The sequence below is a fragment of the Corvus brachyrhynchos genome, unplaced genomic scaffold (assembly GCF_000691975.1).
Source record: "Corvus brachyrhynchos isolate BGI_N302 unplaced genomic scaffold, ASM69197v1 scaffold91, whole genome shotgun sequence".
Lineage (NCBI taxonomy): Eukaryota > Metazoa > Chordata > Aves > Passeriformes > Corvidae > Corvus > Corvus brachyrhynchos.
The window spans coordinates 5,111,001-5,138,497 of NW_008236442.1; the positions used below are offsets into that span (position 1 = coordinate 5,111,001).

Sequence of the window (27,497 nt, forward strand, 5' to 3'; positions counted from 1 at the left end):
AAAAGTCACATTATTAAAAAGAACGGAAATTCCACTCTCTCAGCTCTTAAGGGCAAATAACAGCCTCAGCACGCTGTAATAGCTATGCTGGTAATGAGAACTTCTGCAGAAAACAGACTAACTCTGATTTGTTTCTTTAAAAAGAAAAAAAGAAACATCAACAACAATGCAACCCAACAAACTTCACCACCAGCCCCTAACTCACCTGTCTGCATGAGCAAACCTTCTTCCCCACCACCCTATACCCCAAAATTTGCTCTACCACGGCATTGCTGGCATCATGACTCTTGTATTTCTTTAGACAGACACTCAAAACTGAAGGTACGCTTTGCATAATTAATTCTCACCAGGATATTTGGGATACATGGCCTGTTAACCCCAACATACCACCTTGATAACACCACACCAGGGCTGCACATGAGCAAGTGAAAAACCTTCTGCTCCCATCCCAGGGCCTGGATGGAGCCTGAGAAAAATCACACTGAGGTAGGAATGAGGCATGAGACCAAAAATTATCTCTGTAATCAATTTCTGCTGGGCAGAGAGAGAGGATAAAAATATTCACAGTGCAGGAGTGAACATTACTCAAATCAGGCAAAGAGTGGGGGTGATTTGTCACTGGAGGAGAGATTCAGAGGCTGCTGGAGAACCATCTCCAGGGTTTCACTTGGTTTCACAGGCTGGTGCTACAGGGAAGTCAGAGAACTCCACAACAACCTCTACAAAATCCCTTTCTGCTGTGCTGCAGGGCTGAACTTGCCTTTTCTGGGGCAGCATTTCCCTGCAGGAAGGTCCCAGCACAGGGGGTGACACAACACCCTCTGCAGGGTGTTTTTAAACCCTCGCTGCAGGAACAGGAGCAGCTCTGGCCCCATCACTGTCCCTCTGCACCCCAGGAGCTGTAGCATCACTTCTCCACCCAAAGATCCTCCTTGTGCCCTCAAAGCTCCAGGAGAGGGCAAGCAAAACAACCTCCCACCCTCAAGGCTCATTTTACACCCAAAATGCCACTCAGACAACTTTTGAGTTTGACATATTGCCCCCACCTCTGCTCACACCAGCCCCACCAGCAGAGCCCACCTGAGCGTTGGTGCATCCACAGAAATGCTGCCAACAAAATGCAGCAAACCTCAGTGCAGAACGAGCAGGGCAGTGAGCAGACCCCACAGGTTGTTTCCATCCCATGAAATGCTGAATATCTCACAGGTGAGTCCTGCTGGGATGAACAGGCTGCTGGAGCCAGGTGCAGTGAACGAGCAGCCAAGAGTACCAATAAAAACATCACAAACCTTTGAAACTCTTCCCCTCCCTGAGAATCAACTTGAGGTGCAGCAAAAAATGAAACAGGAAAGAATAAAATGCTCCTATACCAATTAAAGGAGACTAATTCAAAAGTCTGTGTTACATAAACACAACTAAGAAAAGCTAAAAATAAACTGGCACAGATGTGTCAGGGTGTGGTGAACAGGAGATGCCAGCATGGGAAGAGGTAGAAGAATTTGCAATAATGGGGGAAAGATGGACAGAGAGGGATGAGGTGATCTGTGGGCTGTGTGTGCAACGGAGGGAAGAGACCAGAGACCACAGAGGGGGAAAAAAAAAAAAAAAGTGGCAAAAGAATATTAATAGCATAAAAGTTGAGTCAACAGCCCATAAGTAGGGAGTATTTTTTTTTTTAAACACGCTCTTCACTGGCAAAACAGGGAGTATTTTTTTTTTTTAAACACGCTCTTCACTGGCAAAAATGCACTGAAAGAACTGGGAAAAAAACCAAACCAAACCCTAACAGCACTACTAAGGAAAAGCAGGTTTTGAAAGAAAAATGTTCTCCAATAGGCATTTCCAAAAATATGCCTTTCATAAATTTGTATTTCCTGGGAATTACCACTCAACTCCAGGCAAACACAGCCCTGAACAAAGCAGTTCAGGCAATTTGAGAAGTATCTCAGGAGGGAAGGATGTTTGCTCAAGGAAATTATCCTACAGCCGACTTCTCAGCTGCAACACAGATTTTCCCCCCCCCCCAACACTTTCCCAAAACAAACCCCAAGAACATCCCGACAGTCTACTAAGCACCAGCCCTCGTAAGCACAAAGCAGGTTTAGTGCTGAGGAACACCAGGCTATTCACATTTTAATAGTTAAACAGATGGCTAAAGCCCTGCCAGATCTACCTCTAATTATCTGAAGGTTTGTTTATTTATTAAATATGCAGCAGTGTTCCCAAAAAGCCTTTCCTGAATAAATAAATCAATGAAAACCATCCTACAACAGCTCGGTTTTAAAGCACTGGGAACATGCTGGTGACAATGGGATTCTTTTTTCCCTGCCACTGACTTCAAGTCCTGGATGTTTCCAGAGATGCCACCTTCCACAGAGAAATGGACAGATTCTGCCCCAAGTATTACAAAATAGTTCATCACCAGAAAGGATTCCTGGGATTTGGGTAACCAGGATCTGTCATTTCCTCATCTCAGCAGGTATGGAGCACCTGGCACAGATCCCTGCTTTGACTGGGAGCATGTGGGCCAGAACAGATGTGACAGTGACAAATACCAGATACAGCAGATGGAGAAATGTCCTGCCCACAGATGTCTGAGCCCAGCTGCTCTCCACACCTACAAACCACCAACTTGTGAGTCAGCAGAAAAATCCAGTGTTCACAGGCCTTCAAAATAGTTGTGTTCTCATCAAAATGTATGGCCTTACCTGGGCTGAGCAAAATAATATGAAGTATTGTATGTGCAGCGAAACAAGGCATCCCCCCATCCATGACCTAGAACAGTGGAATAACGTGCCAAGAATAAGATATCCAAGCTTAACCCATTGCTTACCTTGCCAGAATCACCTGTGCCATTCTCCATTCCAAAATCAGCTGGGTTTTACCTTCAGCTCCAGCTGCTGCCCAGTATTTTTAAGTGGACATGTTAAACACTGATGGACTTTTATTTTTTGTGTTTATTTTAATAATTCTCCTGTTTACTGCTTCTCAGCCTCACGTATGTTATGCCTCAACTCTTTAATAAAAGAGATACAAGGGAACCTGGAGAAGGTGACTATTTCTACATAACTGAATTCAACAACCCACTTGAAGCAAGCTGTAGAGAGGGTAAGGTGCAAGGATAGATTAATACTGTAACAAAAATAGTATTTACAGAGGAATTTAGAAGAAATTAAAACTTCTAATTCCATTATTGAAGTGAGGATGAAAAAGACAGAGGCAGAAATAAAAGTAATACACTTTCAGAGCACGCTCGCCTGGCTCATGCAGAGCAAGAACAGCTATTTCACTGTATTAACTATTCACATCACAATTTGAAGGAAGAGGTGGGCGAATTTTTGACAGAAAAAGTACCTCAGACTCAGTATCCTGAATACAGCATTTGGGACTGACATTAATTGCTCCTGTGAAGTTCAAACCTACCATTTCTGAATCAGGGATATAATGTGCTCTTCCCTGCGCTCCACTCCAACCCCAGCAGCATCTGAGTGAGCACCAGGATGTCACCACAGCAAAAAACAGGTTCTGGAAAACTGCTACAAACATTTATGACTAGAAATCTCTCGGGTTACTCGCTGGTATTAGACTACATTAACAGGCTCAGAAGGACAGCAGAGATAAGAAAAATGATCTATTTCTATCCCAGCACCGTACAGCAACACTGAAGTTGTGGCTTAATGGATGTTCAGGAGCACATCAAAGCAAACCAGAGGAGATTTTCCTCACTTCCTTCACAGCAGCAAGAAGTGGCTAAAGTAGATAGTCTGAAGTTCCTTCCTGACAGACTTCAGGGAACAAGAATGCAGTGAAAGGCATTTCTTACCCTGATGTCATTTGCAGCTGACAAGCAAAATGGGTATTTTCTGTGGCAGATAAGCCAGAAAAAATGAAAGAAACCCTGCGTTACTGTGATGTGGACAGCGGAGATGTTTAAAACAATAACGATTTACCAGGTTCACATAAAAATGCGAAAATGAAAACGACAACTTTATCTCTAGGAGACAGGCCATGGAAGAGTCCATGAGGCAGAATCATTTCTTCAGTGCTGAAGATGAAAGCCAAATGATGAAGTTCCCCAATAAAGTCACATCTCCAACCTGTGCAGAAGCACGAGCTGTTAATTAATTAATGAAAAGCAGAAAACCACTGCATAACCTAATCCAGTACTGTGCAAATATATGTATTACTCCCTCGTCCCTAATAAAATTAAAAGAACGCACTGAGGCTGCAAACTCAATTATTTTGAGGTAGAAAATGCCTTATTAAGGTTGCCTGAGACAACAAGTATTGGCAGAGGAACAAACCAAAAGCCCCCTCAGTGAGATTTCAGCACCGATGGCTGATGGTTCATACCAGAGCTTCCTGCTACTACAGCAGCCACTGTCTTGACTTACCTGGAAACCTCTTCAGTGCTGCTGAGTGTGTTTAATTGGTTTTCAAGAGCCTGAGTGCTCAGTGGAAGGTGTGAAGTTATTCTGCAGCCAGGGTGAGCTGCAGCAGGCACTGAACTCTGGCTGAGTGCCGTCTCCGTGCTCCTGGAGGGATGTTTGGGGAAACCAGAGGAGCAGTGGCCACCTGTAGTTGCTCCAACACACAGAGCTGGATCTGTGGCCGCTGTTCCACTGATCTTTAGTTGTTCTAAACAACTTCTCACACTTGTACTTCCCATCAGCAGCTCCCAGCAGCCTGCAAAGGCTCCTTGGTGCGGGGTGAAGGGATTCGGGAGCAGCTCCAGGAGACGCCGTGAGTGGCTCTTTGCAGGATGCTCCCTCTTGTCTGCCCATCACATCGTCACAGCACTTGATCCTGGTGGCATTTCTGAGGCAGGGCAGACCCAAAGGCTGCAGCCAGACAAACTCAAGTCAGAATGAGAACCAGAATGAACCGAGGCCAGTTGCAAAGCAGGGAAGGGCTAACACAAGGGTCACCCAGTAAAACTGTTGTGATACCCGTGAGACCAACACAGACGATCTCACAGCTCCTTCTGATCTCTCATCAGAGACAGACATGAATAACCTCTGGCACAGCTTATTTTCTCCAATCTAAGTACTGTAAGCACTACCTTTCATCCTACCAAAGCGCTTCTCCTGCCAGTGACAAGCCCTGGCTGATCAGCCCAGCCAGGGTGACAAATTCCACCTGCGGCAGTCAAGCCCAAGTTCCATTTGTGCTCTCACACATCCACTTCTGCCTCTCACAGCCTCTCTAAAACCACAACAGCCTTTTCAGGACGTGTGCTAGAGCTTCAGCCTGGTTACAAAACCTCTCTTTCAATATTAATCACTGCTCTGACCCAGATGTAATAGAGAGACATTTAAAACCCAATCAGTATAATCCCCATGCAGATAACAAATCCCATGTTTTGCTTTATGAAGGCAGGCACAATAATCATTACACAATTAAACAAAGGGGTAAAGAGTTGACAAAATTGCATTTAGCCTGGCTCAGACTGAATTGGGATCTGATAGTGTCTGGAGAAAGAGCAGAAGACCTTTGCAAGCATGACTTGGAATAAATTAAATTCATTACACAAAGCAATGATTTGTGCTAAGAACTCACTATCTTGGATCCACTTGGTCACCGTCAACAGCGACAGATCAATGGCACTCAGGGTGTGTGGCACACAAGGACCACACTGTGCCCACGTGCCTGGCTTTCAGCTGGGAGCCCTTTCCCAGCCTCTCCAGACACTGGGATGTGAGAAACCAATTCTACCCTTGCCAGGGAGTCAGTAAATACTAGAGTCTGGAAGGACGTTTAGGTCCCACAAGTTTAGAAACAAAGCTCCGACCTGCAATCACAAGACAAGTTGCTGTGTTTTTTGGTTTTGGGTTTTTGGTTTTTTTTTTTTTTTCCACTAAAGAAAGATTTATTATGAGGAAAAAAGGTTTCTTGAAGAAATAAGATAGTAATTCCACTGAATCCCCATCAGGTAAGATAGGAGAAAAATAAGGGATGGATAAGATGCAATTGGCTTAAAGAGATGTCAAAGTTACTTTTAAATGGAAGCAAAAAAGAGTTACACAAAAAGATGAAAGAGTAAGTAAAAGCAGCATGTGTTATTAAGAGCTGAAATTACAAAATACTAAGGAGAAGAATGCTACATTTTGCTAGCCAAAGCAGCATAAAAAAATCTTCTGAAAAGAATCTGAAATAAAATCAGGAAGAGAGATGCAGTAAGAAATCAGAGGCTCAAAACCAGCTGAATGCAAAGGAGTGTTAACAACATAAGGAAACGCAAAATACTACTGTTAATATCAGATTATTAAAAATCAAAAGCATCATATCACACACTCATTTGATACCCAGGGAAGCCTCTGTCAAATCACACACAAGAGTTCAGCCAGCATATGAGAAGCTGTGGCAGTGCAGAACCAGCCTCAACACCCAATAAATCACTGGCTCATTTAATTTTTTAACTTAATTAGTGGGTAAAATAGCAATACGTACAGTGGAGGCAATCAATGCAATTCCAAGTCATTAGATGTGACAATGACAGTGAGTTCATCAAGGGAACCTGCACTCAGGGACATGATTCCTGCTGGGGCTGGAATCGATGTCCCCAGGCTCATTTCTGACCATCCTCTCTCAGCCCTCATTCCCAAAACCAGGAATCACTGTAACCACAGTCCACAAAGCACTGGCACTGCAGACATTCCCAGCAAGCTGAGGGGGTGGCTGGGGGTTTTCTGAAATGGTACCACTTGTGAATGACAAATGGCTGTGGACAGAACACTGGTTCACACTTAAGTTGATTGCCACACATCATTAGTATTTAAACCTGGCTTAGCTCGTTTTGGGTAAAGAGGTTTTGATTCGGTTATTTCCATTTCAGAACCCCATCTGTATAACATTTTTGTAAAAAAGCTGTAGAAATAAAAAGTGCTAAGAAAACAACTGAAGGCATTTGAAACACAAGTGGTAAGGAGAGCTTCTACCCAACCGGTGAGTTCATCTTCCCAGTCCATCCCCAAAAGCCAGTCCAAACAGATTATCCAGGAGCACTCTATTTTTTTTTTTTTTTGCTCTTCTTGCAAGCAAGAGAGCAAAAAGAAAACACAGGGATCATCTGAGCACATTAACCTCCCTGGAAGAGAAGGGAATGAGACAAGATCTTTAGAGAATTGCATTCTGTCTGCCTCCGCAGTAACGGCATTACACTTGAATGAAAGCAAAATTATGTGGAAGACTGTTAGTTTACTGAGGGGTCAAAGAGATGACAGCTGTGGCAGGAGGAGGCAAACCTTTAATATGCCATGATGGACCAATGTGCACATCCTTCAGTGGATGAATAAATGTGGCTGAACAAGAGATTACACCTGAGCAAGCAACAGCATAGATTAATAAATTCAGCATCAGACCATTCAACAACAGAGGCTGCAGGAGTGGAAAAAAAAAGCAACTCCGGAGAAGTACCTGAGTTCTGCTACTGCATTTATAGAAACAAATACAATCCCAGTGTTGCTGAGGAGAGTTTAATAGATTAAGACATGTATGTAAGGAGAAAACCCCCCAAAACACAGGGGGACCTCAAATCTTTTTGTTGGTATCTGAGCAGAACTGTTACATGACAGACGCTCCATGTGCAGACTGATCCCCAAACCTAAGCCAAATTGCTCCTTGCAGGGTGATGTAATCCTCAAAAGTGTATCGTTAACTACGATTTAATAAAAAGTCATGGGCTGAAAAAATACAGTTTCATAAAAAAAGAGAGAAGACGTCTCGCTGCGCAGGGCTGAGAGAGGCAATAACAGGAAAATAAAATCAGGTACTGCATCTCTTCTCGTAAGTACAGAGAATTTCCTTGGTTATTAAATGAGACTCCCCACAACTCCCAGCCTGTGCTCTCTGTAACTACTCAGTGCCACTCTGTATGAGGAACAAGACATAAATACATAATCAATACAAGAATAGACACAAGCAATGCAGTGTAATAGGAGCAGCTCTCCAAGTTCCATTGCTTCAGTTTTAAGACGCCTACTTTGCTCTGCAATAAACATCAGAAAGCAAAATATGCAGGTTGGCGGCAAACTGGAGCTCTGAAAAAGTGTATTTAAAGTAAGGTGATACCCAGGGAAGACATTTAAATTGTTATTTGCAATCTCTCCATATTTATTGGGCTGCAGCCATGGGTTAATTCAGTCAAAGTTTACTGTGTATTTATAAATCCACAATATCAGAGTAACACTGTACATCACAAGACACCTGTGCTTGTTTCAGAATGACAGGAGCACTTAGGTTGGAAAAGACCTCCAAGACCATAGAGTCCAGCCATTCCCCAGCACTGCTGAGTCCCACTGAACCACATCCCTAAATCCACCACTACATGTCTTTCAGGTGACCTCAAAAGAAAGGACATCTGCTCTGCATTATTCGAAGAACAGCACCTTCAATAAGATAATATTGCCTAAAACCATGCCAGGGCACTCTACATCTAAAAAAAAAAAAAAAAAAAAAAAAAAAAGCAAAACAAACCTACATCTACTACGCGATGAAGTCAAATTCTCTCAGCCACCCAGCCAAGCTTTCCTTTATCTCAAGTCCTCATCAAACGCCTTTTAGCAATGCCCTTTTTTTCTACAGCACAACTTGGTGCTGTAAGACACATTCCAAATTGGCATTCTAAATCTTTATTTCTAAATCTTTATTTCTTTATTTATTGAGGAGGCTCCACACCCAGTGGCTTTATGAGCCATGAAGGGTGGGGTAGGACACAGCACAGATATGTTTCTGTTGACTGGAACAATTTTCATGTTTGATTTTTTCTTTTATTGAGTTGCAAAACTACAGCTGAAAGATCAAAGCATTCAATTCCTACTGAACATTCCTATTAACTTCAATGGGCTTTAGATCAGGCCCTTAATGGAGTATTAATGTAATGTAAACATTTTTAAGTATTATCTTAATATTATCAGTCGCATGTTAAATGTGCTAACAAGACCCCATTAGGGTAATTCTGACAAACAAATCAAGGCCTGAAATACTTTCCTTAGCAAGGACTTGCTTTGATTTTTCAGTGAATATAAGCTCGGTTTTCCCAAATAATCCATATTCCAGAGTTTTAAGAATAGTCCTGCAACGCAAAAATCCTAAGGAACATCATTACTTTTCTTAAACATAGAAACCAAGCACACACAAGAAAGAATTAAAGTATTTTTCGTTTAGAGCTTTACCAGGTGAGGGGAGCTGTGCAGGAAATGCCAAAATTTTTAGTTATTTATAAATACTTTTTACAGAAATGAAGCCAGCACTTCATAAGGCTCTGGTTAAAAATATTTCAGAATTTAGGCATAACACCTAAAAATATAAAGATATAAAATCACACTGGCATCCATTGTGTCCCTTGTACTTCAGAAACGTCTTACATTAATCAAGTCAAATCAACTGAAGTATTTCATATGAAAAAAGACGCAGAGAGATAAAGCAACAGCTGCTTTTTTCAATCTCATTGAATGCCTTGAGCCAACCAGCAGCTGCCCCTCACTGAGGGTGTGCAGCCTCTTGTATGAACAGGTTTTGTGTTGTGATCCCTGGGATACTGACGGCTCAAGGACCAGGATTCTCCCAGTTCTGCACCATGGACCAACAGGGAGAAGGGCTGGACACAAAGCTGGGAGCCAGCACAGCTCCTGCCCAAAACTCAGCCTTCTCCTAAGAGATTCCAAGCTCCGTGAAGAGCAAAATCATGGCAAGGCACGACTCACCTCAGCTCAAAGCAGCATTTTTCCCAAGTTATAGAAATCATAATGCTACAGATCATTACATCTGTATTTTTGGATGAGCATGTAGGTTGGCCTAAACTTTTTGGAGGAGTTAAGCTCACGCAACATCCTAAAACAGCACTTAAGTTTCAGACCTCGTGAAGAAACTACACAGAAAAACTACGTCATAAATAGCTTTGGGAGGAAAAAAAAGTATTTTTTTAGCTCTCTATTTCTTGCTTCAAAATATTCTTTCCCTTATATTCTATGCCAGAAAGTCTCTGCTCTCTCCTTGCCACACTCCTCTCCTTCACAAGCTATTCATGCACAAGCTTTGAAAGACAGTAAGAGACAAGCAGATCTACATCAAGAAAATAAAGAGAGATAAGGTTGCTATGGGAATAAGAAGACAAAAACTGTTACTTAATCCAACATAAAAAGGATGGGAACTGGAGAGAGCTCAGATGGAATTGAAACTGTCACCCCAACCAATGAGGTTATGATCTGAAACAACTGCTTTTTCTCCCTCATTTCCTCTCTGCTTTTATGTAATTTCATTTTCTCGTCAGAATCTCTTTACAGAATACAATACTTCATATTAAGATTCAAAAAACTTTAAAAAATGAATTAGAAGTAATATTTTCCAATATGTTGCTCACTACTGTCACTCACTTGGCAAACTCTTGTAAAAGCTGAAATTTGTCCCCTCTGCAGCAATGTAGATGGAGATCTGAAACTGGAAATGAACCTTTAGATTTTCTATATAAATTATGTATAAAAAAATAGATTCAGCCCTGTAATTGTCTTACTTTTAACTACAGTCTATGGCCTACAGTAAAGTTTTACATAGGCTAGTAAGCAAATTCAGGTTTAGGGTTTTTCTACAGCTGCAATCAAAGGCAATTCTTACAAATTCTGCAGGCAGAAGGAACTGTCACACACCCCCTCTCCCCAGAAAGTCCAGGCACCATTACTGTCAGTAGTTTATCTCAGAAAACACTGTCTCTTATCGCTGCCTGCTGGAATCGCTTCCCAGCCAGCACAAAACATCGTGGAAAGGAATGAACCTGTCCTATTTTCAAGTTGTTGATACAGGATAAATGTTTCTTCTCATTTTGAAAAACGTTAGGGAGAATGTCTTTCCTTCCACTCCACACCCCCTGAGCTGCCCTGACTCACTGAATACAGAGCCATATAACCTCCCTACACAGAAAACTTAAACATGAGAAATAGCATGAAACCTTAAAATTCCCAATTCACAAAGTGTCTACCAGAGGATGATCTCTGGCAATATAAAGACTGGATATGATCTGGAATGAACGAGCTAAAAACTTTTCTTGAACATGCAGCACAGTTTGGAAGAAGAATTCTTATTTGCACCTTATCTCTTCCAAGCTATGCCCATTATCTCCAGTATCAAAATCTGCCATTCAGGTGTTTACCAACAGTGAGATCTTTATGTGCCACCTCTGAGGTACAGCAGAAGCCTTAACTGAATCAAACATCAAACTATCTGAGGATTTTCTTTATTGCTTTCAGAGTCATAAACAGCTGCACAAGGAATCAGGATAAAATGCACACTAATTACCCTTGACTATGCAAATAAAGCTATTTTTAATTCAGGTTTAAACCATTTTCAAGTTCTCATTACACAACAACTGCCAAAGGCAAGGGAATGCTGTGTTTCCCTTTGCTTCTTGCTGCATGCAGAGCACCTCGAGTTGCACCAAATTATTTTGCAAAGCAGGTGCAAGGTGTGACTTTGCAGCTCACTGGAGGCACAGTCTGTGAGGGTGGAGTGGCAGCTCTGGAGTCGCAAAATCTTCTGCTAATTTCAAACAGGATCCTGACATACTCTGCTGTCTCTGCTGAACAAAAGCGATACTAATTCCTCACACGTTACTTTTTACCAAAATGACACTTCTGAGAGATGGGAACAAACCCTGTTGTGTATTTAGGACAATGTGGCAAGTCTCAGTTTTGGGGCTCTTTTCACCCAGACCCTGGGGATCACACAAAAATTTCCAAAGTGCCATGAGGCTTTTCCCAGGCAATTTAGATGGAAACCTGTGTCATGTGCACAAGCTCACAGCCACCACAATCAAAGCCGGGTCTCCTCAGAACGCCTGGAATTGTGCTGTTCCATGTTTCTGTGTCCCTGCCTGTGACAGGAGGTGGGACTAAACGATCTTTAAGGTCTCTTCCAACCCAAACCATTCTCATTTTACACCACAGGGAAACACCCGGTTGGCTTCAGTATGGAATTCCTTGATTTGTATCACTGCACAAGGTCACTCCACACCCCCCTTCTTCACTAAGGCCTTCTGGTCCCCTACGCTGAGTAAAATACTACAAATACTCGTAGTGGCTGCTTCAAATAAAGTGGTCTCTAGGCTCAAATGTTTCTCCACTCAGTTCCTGAACATCTGACCCCCAACTATGCAGAAATAAAGGACAGCCAAGCACAAACACATTTATGTGCCATCTTCTGCCTTCTACACCAAGGCAGCAAACACTTGCTTAGGAAAAGTTCTGCTTCCCTGCCCAAAGGCCTGGCTTTGAAATGCCTCTGACTTTCTTAAAAGACTCCTAAAAAGTCACCAAGAAAGTCATAACTCCATGTTCCATCCAAGGAGGAGAAAAACATCATGCTCTGCTAGTCAACTGTATTTTAATATTCTGTTTATAGTTATGGAAATTTGGCTCGTTTTAGCATCAATAAGTTCTGATTGTGCTAATCAGACAAGAATATAAATGAGCTTTTATTCGCTTAGGTTTTCAAACACGTATAGTAAATATGGTTGAGGTTAAGCTTTATACTTTACAATGCTGTGTTATTTTGTTACTGAAAAAACAGGGTGTAAATTGTGTTCTAATCCCTGACAAACACTGATCCCTGAAATCTCACTGCCAATACGTACATCCTGTATTGGAAAAGCTAAAGGCTACTATTAACACATTTGCTGTTACACAAAAAACTGAGAGGTTAATTACAGCACAAACACAGCTTTTATCCAAGGCACTGGCAGCCGCATATTTAAAATCACCAAAAATTAAAAACCTAAAGCATTCATTTTGAACATCATCATTAAAAACAACAACAAAAATCAGAACAGTTACTACTGAAGAGCTTTTTTTTTTAAATACAAACTGAATTATTCTCGGTTCTGCTGTTTTCCTGAACATCTGCCAAATTATTCCAGCTTTAGATTTCAACCCAGTGTACCTTCTCTGTTTTTCAGCTGTCAGTCACAGCCTCTTTAATCTGATTTTTTTAACTCCCCAGTGTCCTGAGATTCCCAAGTAAAGGGCTGGAAGGGATGGAAGCCAATGGTCTTGCAACAACTTCCAGGACCTCACTTCTTCTGAAACTTTGACAGTGTTGGCCCACACTAAAGCCCAAAAAACACCTGAGGAGAGGTTCCTGCCCTGTCCTTGTCATGAGGCAGGCAGGCTTCATGCTAAGGGAAATCAGGGAAACCTGGGTATCTTCAGAAGTCACTTTTTCCAAGGTGTCTGGGACAAAAGGCCAAAGTAACGCAGCCAATAAGTACCCATAAACAAAATACCAAGCAATGATCTATCAACCAAGAAATTCAGCAAACAGAAGCCCTAAGGCACTGGAAGATATCCCAATTCCTATTAAATAAATATTCAGCTTGTGGATTGGAGTAAGTATTCCAGTAGGGATTACTATCCAATGTATCCAAGTCCTACAACCTTTTATAGGAAATATATTGGAATTACTTGCTCTATTGTATTGCACTTTAAACTGCAGTAGGCAGAAGAACAAATGTAAGTAAGTACAAATGTACAGCCTTCATGCTCAGTAACATTTGCAGTAACAAAATTTTATTGCAGATAAACTGCTTGGAAATTCCTTCTTAGTAATTTATGTAAAAATCAGAATTGCCACTAGCCAAAATTTCTCCATTCAAATGCCATCAAACCTGCAATAAGCTTAATTAATGAAGACAAAGGCAGCATTTGTCTTGTTGAAATGAAGCATTAATTGTCTGAAGGTGAGGATTCAGCTTTAAGGTTAGACAGTATCTGCAGCACAAGGGAGCTGCTTTTCAAGAGGAGCTTGAAAGATAAAGCAGAAAGCAAGGAGACTCTTCAAAAGCTATCAAAGGTCTCTCTCCAAAACGAATACAAGTATCACAGCATTTTCTGCACCTATGGAATTAAACATTGTACCTGATAAGAGCATGCACACTATGGACATCCAGACTCCTGGAAATCCATGAACTTGGAGAAAGGCTGGGATGTCAATGAAGGTCTTTTCATGGGCTTTGGACTGCCCCATGTTTATATTTAGCTAACCAGAGAACAGATCCTCATTAAGGAGACTGTTCCCCCCCCCACCTAATTCCAAGTGAATAGATTAAAACTGTGGTCACCTTCTCACTCATGAGTGCCCAAGGCTGCTGCAGGAGGACTGAAAGAGCTGCAGAGGACGGCAAGATTTACCCGGGGACACAGCAAGAGGTGAAGCTGGGTCTGCACTAAGCTCCCACCATCTGTCAGCTCTCAGCCCAAACACACCCACAGCAGGACAAATTCCTCCCTTCCTGAGCCTGGACACCGGGCTGTGTCCTGTGAGCTGTGTCCATCCCAGTGGAGTTGGCTTGGGATTGTATCGGGGTTCAGTGCAAAGGGAAATTGAATACGGTGTCCTTCCATATTTACAGCACCCATTTTGCTCCCTCTTACCAGGTCCTGAAGCTCCAGACAGGAATTGCTACTCCAGTTCCCCAAAGGACCAAGTGCCATCAGGGCACTCAGGAGGGGTGAAGGCCCTACAACAATCAGAAGCTGCCAGAAGTTACATCTGGAATTAATCCATCACTTCACCACAGCTCACAGAGGAGTTCTACCCTTGCACCGCTCCTGTTGTTTTGCATACTTTCCTCATTTTTATCTTTGAAGTTGCTCTTCAGAGTAATTTAAACATAATAATGCTAAAGTGTGTGTTTTGAAATTCCTCTCCTCATAAGGCAGACATTTTGAAACTCCATATATATATATATATATTATATATATATATATATATATATATATATATATATATATATATATATATATATAATGCTCAATAATCACCTTTTTACTCCCCAAGGTAACTGGGTACCAAACACTTCAGAAAAAAAGCAGAAACTCTTAAGACCAGTTTCTCATTTTGTAACTAACTCAACCCAAATTTTCTGCCTATGCCAGGAATCCTGGTAGTGTTGCACAAGCTGTCCCAGCTAAACAATTCTGACAGTCACTATTGGCATAGCTGCACTTGAACATGATGGCTGGACATGTATAATGCACAAAAAGGAGATTACTATTAATATGCAAAAGCATTATGCATCAAGAGCCAGGCTGGCTCAGTCTGAAGGCTGTAACTCTTAATGAAAACTGAATTTGAACAAGAGTAGTAAATGATGCTATTTATTTTTTTCCTACAAATGGACTTTTAACCACACAGACACTCACCAAAGACTAAATCCGAAGAGGATATTTCTGCTTTCCTTGTGGCATGATTTAATCACAACAGCAGAGCAGTAAGAAAACAGAAGGTTTGTTTTCATGCTCTTTGGAAAATAAAGAAAGAATCATGCTTTCCAATTTCATAAGTCTCCTAAACTTGATACTAAAAAAGAGGAGAATTGTGAATCTGATACATGACATTACAGTGCCTGAGGGCTTAACAGTTTATTTCTGTATTAGACTGAGAAAATGAAATGAAAAAATGAAAATGAAAGCAATAAAACCACCTGAATTGACATAAAGAAATACATATAATATGATCTAGTTTTAAACTCAAGCGGACTACTGAATAAGGAATTAGAAGAAAAACCTCCCGATTGGCAAATTTTAGCATAAAGTGATAGAACAGGAACCAGGCTTCAATGTCCAACTAGTTTCTGTATATCACAGTGGTGCTTTGGCTGTGTTTTTTGTTTGTGGCTTTGTTGTTTTTTGGTGGTTTTTTTTTTTTTGGCCAAGGCTTGCAATGGCTGGAGGAAAAAAATTTAATAGTTATTTTTGTTTTCCATATTTAAATAAAGTGCAGCAAAGACAGTGCTAGGATACACTGTTTGTGGTGGCAAGGAGTCAGAATTTTAGGACCTGGACATGATGTTTGAAATGTGCCTTTTCATCTCCTGAAGGAGAAAAATTTTATACATTCACACACAGAGTCCTCCTTGTTTCAATTCTTTGAACTCTCTCTTTATTCACAGCTTTCCTTCCCCTTCAACCATCCTCCAAAAGTTGTTTTTCCTATTAATTCTCATGAGAACCTTTGAAACCACACCTTTCTGGGGAGGAGAGAGTGGTTGGTTTTAGCAGCAGCAAACAGCAGAGCATTATGAGCAAGTGAAGAAAGCGGTGCCTGTGCTCGGCAGGGCTGGAGCAGCCCAGGCACTGCACTTTGTGCCAGCTGGGGCTCCCCAGGAGCCTTCTCCTCCTCTCCAGTGGAGCAGGAGAACGAAGCCAAAAATTTCCAAGAGTGGTCAGAAAATGCAGCTGCCTCACAAACAGCAGGGAGGTTTTTACACACTCATCTGATGGGGCTTCACCTCGGTTTTCTCAGATGTTCACTGGATTCATCCTCACACATCCCAGACAGGAATTGCTACCCCCCTTCCCCAAAGGACCAAGTGCCATCAGGGCACTCAGGAGGGGCGAAGGCCCTACAAGAATCAGAAGCTGCCAGAAGTTACACCTGGAATTAATCCATCACTTCACCACAGCTTAGTTTGGCACCTTCACTGCTGATGTTGTTTTGCATATTTTACTCATTTTTATCTTTGAAGTTGCTCTTCAGAGTAATTTAAACATAATAATGCTAAAGTGTGTGTTTTGAAGTTCCTCTCCTAACAAGGCAGACATTTTGAAACCCCACATATGTATATTTAATGCTCAGTAATCACCTTTTTGCTCTCCAAGGTAAATGGACAAAAAGACCATGGGATCATTAGTCATACATATGTAATCATACCTCAGCAAACAAAAACCCAAGGGCCACTGGTTTTGTTCATTAGATCCCCTCACATTCCCCTCTTTGATGAGCTACGAAGATTCACATCAGATAAAGGAAAAGCAATTCAATATAGGACACTGCAATAAGGGGCCTGGTTTGAAATACATTATCTGCAAAGACAGAGAATGTCAGGGTTTATAAGCCAAGATCAGCATCATCTCCTTTTCTGCAGCTATGATGTTATTTCATAACACTGAACTGCAGACAGGTCTTACAAGAACTGTCTTTTTGCTTATAGGCAAAGCACAAGAAAAATGGTTTTCTATGGGGAAGCAGAATACCTGCCGATCTATCTTAATAAGAGGTTAAAATAACATTCTCCAAACGGTTTGACAACTTGTTTTTACATTTACAGCGTGCTCTTACTAAAATCTGTTTTGAAATCAATTCAGCTCCAGGATTCCCCAGTGGATTTTAGCAGCCTGCTGTTCCAAAGGTCCACTAAAGATATTCATGCAATTGAAGCAAACAGGTGATGTTAGCATTGAACACATGCCCAGGCTCCAAATATTAGATTTTTATGTCAGGATTGAGCCCTTCTGCAGAGCGTTGAGGGTCAGGCAGCTGGAAAAGCTCAGCCCCTGCTGTTCAGAAAATTGCATCTGGTTCCAGCTCTCTCTCTGCAAGTGCTGACTGGGACTCCACACAGCATCCCCAGTGACAGCAATTCAACCACACTAAATCAGGGCTGTACCTCCATGGTGGGTGCTTCAAGGCTCCTGAGCAGTCCTGCCCCACCACACCAGCTTTTGGAAATAGGAAAGAGAGCTTTTCACTTCACTTCTTGCTGGTCCTCCAATCTACCAACTCCCCGTGGCCACTAAACGGACACTTGGCAAGCACCCAGCTGCAGGGAGTGACCTGAAACAGGTGCAAAGAAGGGCTGGCAGGATGGACACAGATTGGTTTAACAATGTCACTTCCCTTTCTTTAAAGTTATTGACTAAGCCAAAAGCAAATCCCAGCCTTCTGAGTCTCCATTAAAAGCTAAAGCCTTGGAGTTGCGTGCAGGATTCCAACCCTCCTGAGGACAGCCAGGACACAAGCACTGGTCATGGGAGGAAGGAGATGGAAGGAGAGGCTGGCACAGCACAGGATCAGGAGGGAATCACAGCCAGGGAACTGCCCAGAGCTGCCGCAGCATTTCCCTCCATCCCCCCCCTGCAGTGGAGTTCTTGGAAAGCAAACTCTTCTATCCACAGCAGACCCTGGGGATAAACCATTTGGTTTTCATGCTTCAGCTGAAGTACAGGCACTGCCCTCCTCCCCATTCTGAGGAGGATGCACAGGGCGGATTTGGGCATCACCCTGCTCTTGGCAGGCCTGGCAATGCCAAGGGGCACAGAATTCACCAGAGCCAAGCCCTGAGGACAGGACAGGAGCCTCTCCCCTCCCCTCACACACCTGGCATCACTGGGGATGCTGCAGAACAAGCTGAGCACAGAGATCACCAAGGAAAGGCAGGGACTTGTGCTCCTGTGAGCGAGCACTGAGCTCGATCAGGTGAAGAAAAATGACTCTGCAGAGCTGATGTGGCAGCAGAGAGGAGACCTCAACAGCAGCTCCAAACACTGAGAGCTGTCTGGCACAGCAAGAAAAGCAACCCTCTGCACCAATTCAGCAATGACACAGTGCTGCTCCTCAGGCACAGACCCCATTCTAAAGCAGAGTTTTGAGAAAAGCTGCAGCAATCAGCCTCAGCAAGAATCTGAAGTGTCCAGTTAAAGACAAACACGTATTGCAGCTCTTCAATCAGCACATCTACAGTGCACTGCTACCAAGAGCATCCTTCATGCATTCAAGTATTTTCTGCTTGCTTGGAATGCACATCCCTGCGTAGCAAAGGTTCTTTTAATTCACTCTCTTCTAATATCTTGCATTATTTAACACATCTATTGTATGCTTTGTTTCTAAACTCTACAGAACTTCTGCATTTCAAAGCCTCTGGGTTCTCCTCCTCAAGTGCAGTTGAAATTGTGAATCTGGGAACTTATGCACAGTTCTAAAAGAAGTCAGAGATTATTGTTACCTGCAAGGCAGCCAACAAATGACACCAGGATCAGCTGCTTCCACAGCAGCAGCAGCATCTTCAGTTGCCTGAATTCAGGAGTTCTGGGTGTCTCAGGGGAACGGTGTGTTTAAGTCTTTCAGGTGGCAAGGTTTAACCTGTTAAAAGAACAGACATAAAACTGAATCCCTTGACGGTCCTTAAGAACTGGCTTCCTTGTTAATGCACTTTTAAATAAATACAAAGCTGACAGATCCTTTCATGTTCCTCTTTTTAACAGGACTTAATCCCCAACAGAAGGGTGCACTCATATTTCACATTTTTTCATGTATGTAAGGTGCTGGAAATTTTATTCTCCAGCAGGAGCAGAGCTGACAGGTAAGTTGATTTTGCAGTTCCCACTTCCCACCAAGCTCCAGCACTGATTTATTTGTGAGATACAGTGGATTTAAGGGAAGGGAGTGCATGAGGTGCAGCCATACACAGTTCAGCAGCTGAACACATCTGTGAGGAACAGCTTGTGCTGCACTTGCCTTGTCCAAACCATGCTGGCAACAACACAAACCAGGAACTGATTTGTACATGTACAAACCATGTACAAACTGATTTGTACATGTACAAGCCATGTACAACCCATCCTTTTTTTGATGCACTTGAGTGTGATGTGCTCACTGATGGCTTTTTTAGTTTTTAATTCCTCTCTGGACTTCTGCACCAGGTGCAATGACAAGCAATAAACCAATTTACTGCCACTTCTACCTTTGTCACTGGCCAGGTGATAAACCCTGTGCCAAGGCCTACTAACCTGGGTATGACATTATTTTAGTCGTATTTTTTCCCTAAAGAAGCTTCACAATACTTTTTCTTTAGCTGTAGGACAACTGTGGTCTTCATATTTTCCAGATGCCACTTCCACAGCATCCTCTTTCTTCAGAGGAAGGGGAGATAAGCAGGACACAGCTCAGACTAAATGATTCCCTCTGGAATAAGCCTACAGATCAGTGCACAGCAACATTAAGGTCAAGAAAGCAGCTATTCATTCTGAGGAGCCAAATCTGAGCTGTCTGAACTTGATGTTTCCATGTGAACTGCCTTTTTTTATTTTTTTAACATTAGAATTAAGGGTTTAATATTGCTGTAGATCAAGTGTTTGAATTTCCAGCTAAGCTCCCCAGAAAACGAATTCAAACAGAGTGTGTCTCTGATACATCCCCAGCCTGCGATTTGCTAGGAGAATTTACTCTCCTCCAAAACACATCACCCTTTGCCGCCACAAGATTATTTTTTCCTCATCCTGCTATCCCTGGCTCACGTGGGACCCACTGTCACATCCACACAGTGCTGGCAGTGGCATCCTCTCCCTCGTAACATTGAGGTTCCTGCTTTCCCATTTTTCCCACGTGCTTCTAAACCAGAAAATAAGCAAATCCAACCCCTCACATCTCTATCAAGTAATAGCTATTGATCCCCCAGCAGGAACCTGCTGCCAGCAAAGCTGGCACAGAGGAAGGCTCACTGCAGGGATACAGCAATTCTCAGGCACCTAAAATGGGAAGGGGAATATCCCACCCCAGGGCACAACAGTTTTAGGAGCCTCACCCAGTTCTCACAGATCTCAGATCGAAAAATGTTCGTGATATGCAACTAAAATGTTACTGGCTTCCAAAAGGAGCGATGGAAGTACAAGAAATTCTGTTAATTTTGCATGTTAAAAACCCCAAAACAGTGCTTTGGCAACAGTGTAATTCTTCACAGAATCACAGAATATCCTGAGTTGGAATGGACCCACAAAGATCGTAAATCCAACCCTTAGCCCTGCGCAGGACACCCCGAGGGTCACACCCCGTGCCAGAGAGCATTGTCCGAACTTTTCCTTGAGCCAGAAAAAAAAAGTCAAGTCTCACCAAGTCGGGGAGGAACCTGTTCTGCAGCAGATCTCCAGTTCTAGAGAACTTTAATTTTCTCATTTTCTGTTTAGTTTTTGGTTTTGCTTTTTTTCCCTTGGCAAAGCAAACCCAAAGAAACCCAAAACCAGCAGAACAAAACCAAACCAAACCAACAACAACAAAAAAAACAAAAAAACAAAAAAAACCCACAAAAAAGGCAAACCAAAACAACCAAAAATAAACCAAACAACAAAAAAACTTCTTGTTGAAGCTGAAAACTTGGGAGTTGGCCATTCCTCTCCCTGTGTTTCCAAGGGGCACCTGCACAGCCTTCCCAAAGAAAGGCTACCCACAGACAGCCAGAGGCAGGTCCCAGACACTCCAGCTTGGGGCTGCAGAGCTGAATCCTGCTGGAGCACCACCACCACCATCCCAGCCCATGGAATCCAGGGATCCCACAGCTGCAGCGTTTGCCCAGAGCAGCCAGAAGGGCAGGAAGGGGAGAGGGGAGGAGGTGAAGCAGGAATACCAAACTAGGTCACTTTTGTGTGTCAGCTTTCTTGCAGTCTTGCAAGGGGAAAAAAAAAAATAAAATATGGAGAAGCTAAATTAATTTGGTTTTGTTCTCTAAGTGCTCTGGGCAAAGCAGAACATAACAGATCCATTTCAGGCCAGACAAAAACTGCTTTGGTAGAAGCTAAAAAAAAAAAAAAAAAAAAAAAAAAAGAACAGGAAAGCTTTGTGAGTATAAAATCATAAAAATACATCCCCAACCTCTGGCTGCATTGTATCTTAATAAATTTTAATACCTAAAGAGAAAACAGTAGCCACCAGCTAACCTTGTAAGATTTAAATTACTTTAAACACTTCATTTTCCCTGCGTTCTGTGAGGTTTTCCTACCCTAGGATCTATTCCTGAATACCCCTGTTTCATTTTAAAAGCATCACACTTAGGAGTGCTCAAATTTACAGCTCTGAGCCAGATAAATGTACCCTTACACTCAATAATATCCATTCTTTAAAAGATGCAAACCCAGATGTACACCCAAAGTATGAACTCACTGAAGCTTCTCCTCAGTTCACTGCTTCCCCACAAAGGAAACAACCCCAAAGCAGTTTTTCTCTGCAGAGAGGTACATGAAGGGCTATGAAGCAGAGCTGCCCCTGGCCAAGTTGGTGGGCTCAGGCTGTTCATAGGCCCTTGGTCAATGCTTGCCACTGCAGAAAGCTTCTGGCTTGGAAACTGCTCCAAAAACAAAAAAAAAAATCAAATATTGAACACCACAGCAGCTCAGCTCCACTGTGACCTTTTCCTTCTTATTGCAAGGATCTGAAAGTTAGATCCTCTTCAGAGGTTAAAAACCCCAAAACATCACATTGGAAAGGCTGCAGTGAGTTGCCTTTTATAATATACATATGCCAATTATTTCTCCTGTGGAAATAACCTGCATCAGAGAAATCCACTGCCAGTGCAGGGATCCAAACCCAAGGACAACACCAAGCCTCTCTGTCACCTTCACAGCTCTGACATAACCCCAGGTGATTTTCAGGTCCCAGCCCTTTGCCTCTGGCTTTTGTTTCCAAAATGTCCCAGCTTACAAATTAATATTTAATATTAAAATATTAATATTAAAATATGAATTATAATAAAATGACTCAATGTTAAAAGTCAATTTATGTCCCCCTTTACTCTGTAAAGTAAAGCAAAGGGGCAGATCCACAGCACCACTTGGGGGCTTTTGGAAATAAAAGGACCTAAACTGGTTCCCCCAAAATTCAGCACTTTGTACATAAAGGCCAGAAAGAATAAAGAAAAACAGCACCTGCTGTGGTTGGAAAAGATTTTAAAGAAACAAAGTAATAGCCAGAGAATACGCAGAAAGAAATAGAAATCTACTTTTTAAATCAGAAAGCTTCCTATTACTAGGTAGTGCTCTGTTTTCAGAGGCCAAAGTTATTTCAAGGCAGTAAAAAAGCAAAGCTGTGAAGGGGTGCAAAAAAACCAGGAAAAATGAACAGATTTCATTTCTTTATTATATATTTATTTAACTTTTCTCTGAAAGTCAATTCTCATGAGTTGCTCCAACAATTTTTTTGAAGGAAACAACCAGTTATCCAGAAGAAAAAAACCCCAAACCAATTACCAGACAAACAAATTAAGTAGGATGGGAGCACAGACGAAAAAAAAAAATTCAGCTTCCTTTCTCTTCCTACAAAATTAGCCTTCCACGACCTATGAACTGTCAGATCATGTAACATGGCAAGTGATGTCTGAAAGAAATAAAACAAGGAATGTCTGAAAGAAATAAAAAGTTTGGGAAAGGTTCAAGAGTCAGTAATTTCATTCAGTGACCTTAATTCTTACTATGCAGAGTCAAACATAAAAAGCAGCAGTTCCCTAGAGGTGGGATTTTTATTTCTATATATAGAACTGGAACTTGTCAGAGCTGGCTGGCAAGTTCATTTTAAACTTGGAGTTTGAGGTGGAGGAATTTGTGGAGTCATCGAGTGTAAATTAATCAGAAATTCCTGGAACTCAGGAGAGCTATGGAGACCCAGAACTTATTTTTCTGTATCGATCACAAACTACAGCACAGCAAATCAAGTGATGTCCTGACACTAGAGGTCAGCAGATCTTTGCTAAGGGAGGGAATTATTAAAATCTCATAAAATCATGGAATGATTTGGGTTGGAAGAGATCTTAAAGCCCATCCAGTGCCACCCCTGCCATGGGCAGGGACACCTTCCACTGTCCCAGGCTGCTCCAAGCCCCAATGTCCAGCCTGGCCTTGGACACTTCCAAGGCAGCCCCAGCTTCTCTGGGCACCCTGTGCCAGGGCTTCATCTGGATAAATCATGAGATTTACATCCTGGTTAATGGTACAGTCATCTCCACAGGGCAGCATGAAAAGATGAGGTGCTGAACACTCCACAAGCTCTAACAGGCCATTTTATTTTTTAGGGAGGGAGGGAGTGATACCCACTTCTGATTTCCCTCAAAATGAAATCAGCAGTTGTGCAAAATCCCCCAATCCACTTGGTTTCAATGAGGAAAGAGATGAACAGTTAAATCTTCCCCATCACTGAACCAAGCCTCTGCCTCCTACAGTCCAAGCCTGAAAGGCACCAGTGCCGTGATGAAAATATTCCAGCCTTGCATGGAAACTCCACACTTCCCTCTCCATGTTCAATAAAAAAAAGATTAGAAAAATGTCACAAACACAGGCTTTTGAAAATCCAAAAGAAAAATAACTAAAGCCCTGTGGTAGTTCTCCATTTGCACCTGATTTATCAAGCCACTCTTTTCCCTAATACCAGGTAATCTCCACATTTTGCTGCAATACCAACACAGCCCAGTTTACCTGGATCTGTGTTGAGATAAATCCAACTCAAAAGTGCTGGAAGTATCTGCAAATATCCAGGCAATGCTAGGCTTGTCCAATGCCAGAGCTGACCACTAATTATTAAAATCAAACTGGTATTTGTTATTGGTTGCACTGAAGCAGAGATGGTGCCAGTTTAAGAAGAGAATTTAGAAGGGATTTGTGTCAGTTGAAGGAGAGAGTTAATTCAGTTTGACATCATACACCAAGCAGGTCTACAGAGTAAAATATCAGAGTAATCTCATGTTAGAGATTGGAAAGGCTTTGGGAAACAAAACACAGAGGCAGTATTGACCAGCACAGAGGCAGCAATGGCAGCACACTTTGGAAAGGAACACGAATGCATCTACTACACCTGAAAGGCAGTCAATAAAAAAGGATTGACCAGTTAAAAGCTACAGCAGCAAGACAAAGGACAGAGTTAAAAAACCTGCTAAGCAATGCTGGGGCTTGTTCCTAAGATAAGTTTAAAATGGTGCTCCAAGGAAAAATGTGATTGCTCCAACTCCTTTGGGATCTCATTAGATCCTGGCTCCATGGCAGCACCACTCATTAGGAAGCTGCTTCCCAGGTAGCCCCTGTGAGGTGCCTGTGGCTCTTCCTCAGCCTCCTGTCCCTGCAGGGGCACTGACAGGAGACAAATCCTCCTGACCCAGCTGGGCTGCGAGCACAAAAACCAGCAAGGAACTTTCATAGAAACTTCTCCATTCCCAAGCACTGAGCAGGATTAAAGTTCTCTCCAGTGTGCCATTAGCAGAGGCCTAGTTAAAAGCATCATTTTATACAAAATTAATTTACAACAGCTTAATATGGAAGAAGCAGCAACTGTTCTGTGGAGAGTTTTATTACAGCTTCTCCTGTCTGGCTGCATCTGTCGACTCTCAGCCATGGTCCCCTGCCTGCCCAGCCCATCCATCCTCTGCACTTGATCCAAACCTCCCTGGAACATGGATCACACAGGTGGTTCTGCTCTGCAGAACATCCTCCCTGGCCCTGCACTTATTTCAGTCCCTCCTTCTCCCACTGCAGCAAAGAATATTTGTAGTGACTGAATGCCCAGTCTCTCCACATTCTCATCTCTCCACTCTGGGTGTCACAGAGCATCTCTGCTTTTTGTGTCTCATTTCTCACGACATTCCAACCCCTGAACCCACCAGCAGGGTTTTCTGAACTCTGTATCTGCAGTTCTGCCATCTCAGAGCTACAACCGCTAAAAAACCTTTAGCTCAGCTTAGCCTGATGCCTTTTCCTGGTCTTAAAATCAAGAGTCAAACATGGTTAGAAGGGGAAAAGGGATTTTACCTTGGTATTTATTTTAAGAATCCTTAGGTGCACACGTCCAGGTCAAGTGCACCTCCATGCACACAGCAATGCACACCCCAAAAGATCTGGTACAACATTATAGGTGTTACTAATTAGCACATCTATCAAAGATTCCCCACTGAGAGGCTCGAGTGAGCCCCCCCTCCCCAAGGAGCCTTCCCCTGGATGGTTCTATCTTGGTTTACAGAATGTGTTCTGGAGAGGACTTTGGGGTCTGGGGCACACTGATCCCCAGCTACGAAGCTTCTAAAATGTTTTGTCTCTCAGCTTGACAAACAAGTCCAAGAATGTAAGGGAAAAAGCACTAAGAATATAGAAGTTGTAAAAAAGGTATAACAGGGGTATAAAAGAAAAGGCAAAAAATCTTCATGGCATCAAGCCTGTACCCAGAGAGTTATTCCATCTCAACAAAAGCATCATAGTTGCAAAGAGAAAATAACCGAGGAATGACGTTTATCTTAAAGTCCTCAGCAATCCTGCTCTCTTTTAAGACCATCACCTTCCACAACTCTGTGCATCAACCACTTGAGAGCCTCTTTACATCTTGCCAGAGGTTTTTACTTTCCAACACCTGTGGAGACAGCTCAGCTCAATCAATCCTGGGATGCCCATGGGAACACTTCACAAAGAACCAGCTCTGCATTCTTCCCGAAGTTTACTGGGAAATGTTTACCAGACTCTCTTGAAACTATCACCATGTAATCAGTCATGAGACACAATTTAAAATTAGTAAGTCTTTGAAGCAACAGCAACTCCACATCCAACACTCACTAAAAGGCCAATTCCCACCACAGTGACTCAAATCCTGTGACATGTTTAGTTCCTGCCACTGGAAACCGTTTTTGGTGTTGGTGCACTGAAGGTGTTCCACTGACAGAGCAGGTTAATTTTTCAAATTCAAAATGCAGCTATTAAATTAAATCAAATCAGAATCATATTGCCCTTTTCTACATTACTTAGTGAAACATCCACACATCGAATTTCTGTGGAAATCTGCCTTGTCTCATCTGCACACAGACTTTGCGTGGCCTGGTTAACACCAAAGTCACTGCCAGGCTCCAAGCAAAACCTTCATGCAGTGCCAAAACTGTACTTCCCAAACATACAGGAGGGAAGGATGTTAAAAACCAAATACTTTCAGGCTGCCGTGTCTTGGGAATAATTCTTCACCTGTGGTAACCCAGAATTCTGTGCATTTAGCACAGAGAAAAGTTTGAGATTCCCTGCAAGTGTTAATAACATTGAAAAGTAGATATTCCTATTCACCAGTCACTGCCAAAAGCCAACTTCAGCTGCTACTTTAAGTATTTCCATTTGTACAGATATATTTCTCTGTACCTCAGTATTATTAAATGCCTTCCCAACCCATGGTACATGACAGCAAAACAACCTCTTGCAATTAAACCCCTGCTGATTAACACAAGAATGTTAAAACTGCAATGCACCCTTGATGACATGACCTGTGCTCTGCCCACTAATTCCTTCTTTCTTGGAATTACAATATTTCAAGCCAATAATCAACTTGAAGAATTTTTTATTTTTTTTTCCAGACCTATCACAAATCAAATATTTCCTCTGTTATTTTCAGGCCCCTGTTCCTACAATTTGCATGCCTGAGGCTCTCCCCCTGTAACCTACCAACTCCAGACACCCTTTTGATAACACAGGTGGGTCATCACCTTCAACCAGGCTTTCCAAGACAGGTACTTTTAGAGGTCAGGAATTCTGTGAACCCACATGACAGCATGTCACAAATCACTTCAAAATAATGTAGGGCTTGAGAATTATGAGAAATAAATCAGAGCTGTTGGGGGGGAAAAAAAAAATGAAATATGAAGTTGGGTGAACTCTGGCTTGTGCAGCCACAGTGGGGGGAAAGGGTGAGACCTGATTTATATTTCCATAAGAGGAATGACTCCAACATCTGCATTTGTGTTACAAACTCTCCTGGGCCGCCAGGACTCACTGCCAGGAGCACAGGAAGCCTCGGGATGGAGAAGCTGCTGCTGCCAAGTCAATATTTAATCCGTGAAAAGAAGGGTGACCACTGGAATCAGAGTGGTTTGGGTTGGAAGGGATCTTAAAGCTCGTCCAGTGCCACCCCTGCCATGGGCACGGACACCTCCCACCGTCCCAGGCTGCCCTAAACCCCCAAGT

At 42.5% G+C, this 27,497-nt stretch overlaps 1 protein-coding gene across 2 annotated transcripts in view; it reads right to left on the reverse strand.

Annotated features, from left to right (window-relative positions):
- Positions 1-27,497, reverse strand: part of CNTN3 (contactin 3) — a 94,219-nt gene that overhangs the window by 53,221 nt on the left and 13,501 nt on the right. For both annotated transcript variants that reach the window (XM_017747244.1, XM_017747243.1), the window contains exon 2: positions 18,770-18,906. In XM_017747244.1, coding sequence (XP_017602733.1) covers positions 18,770-18,827 — 58 coding nt within the window. In that variant the 5' untranslated portion in view covers positions 18,828-18,906. The remainder of the gene's footprint in view (positions 1-18,769; positions 18,907-27,497) is intronic.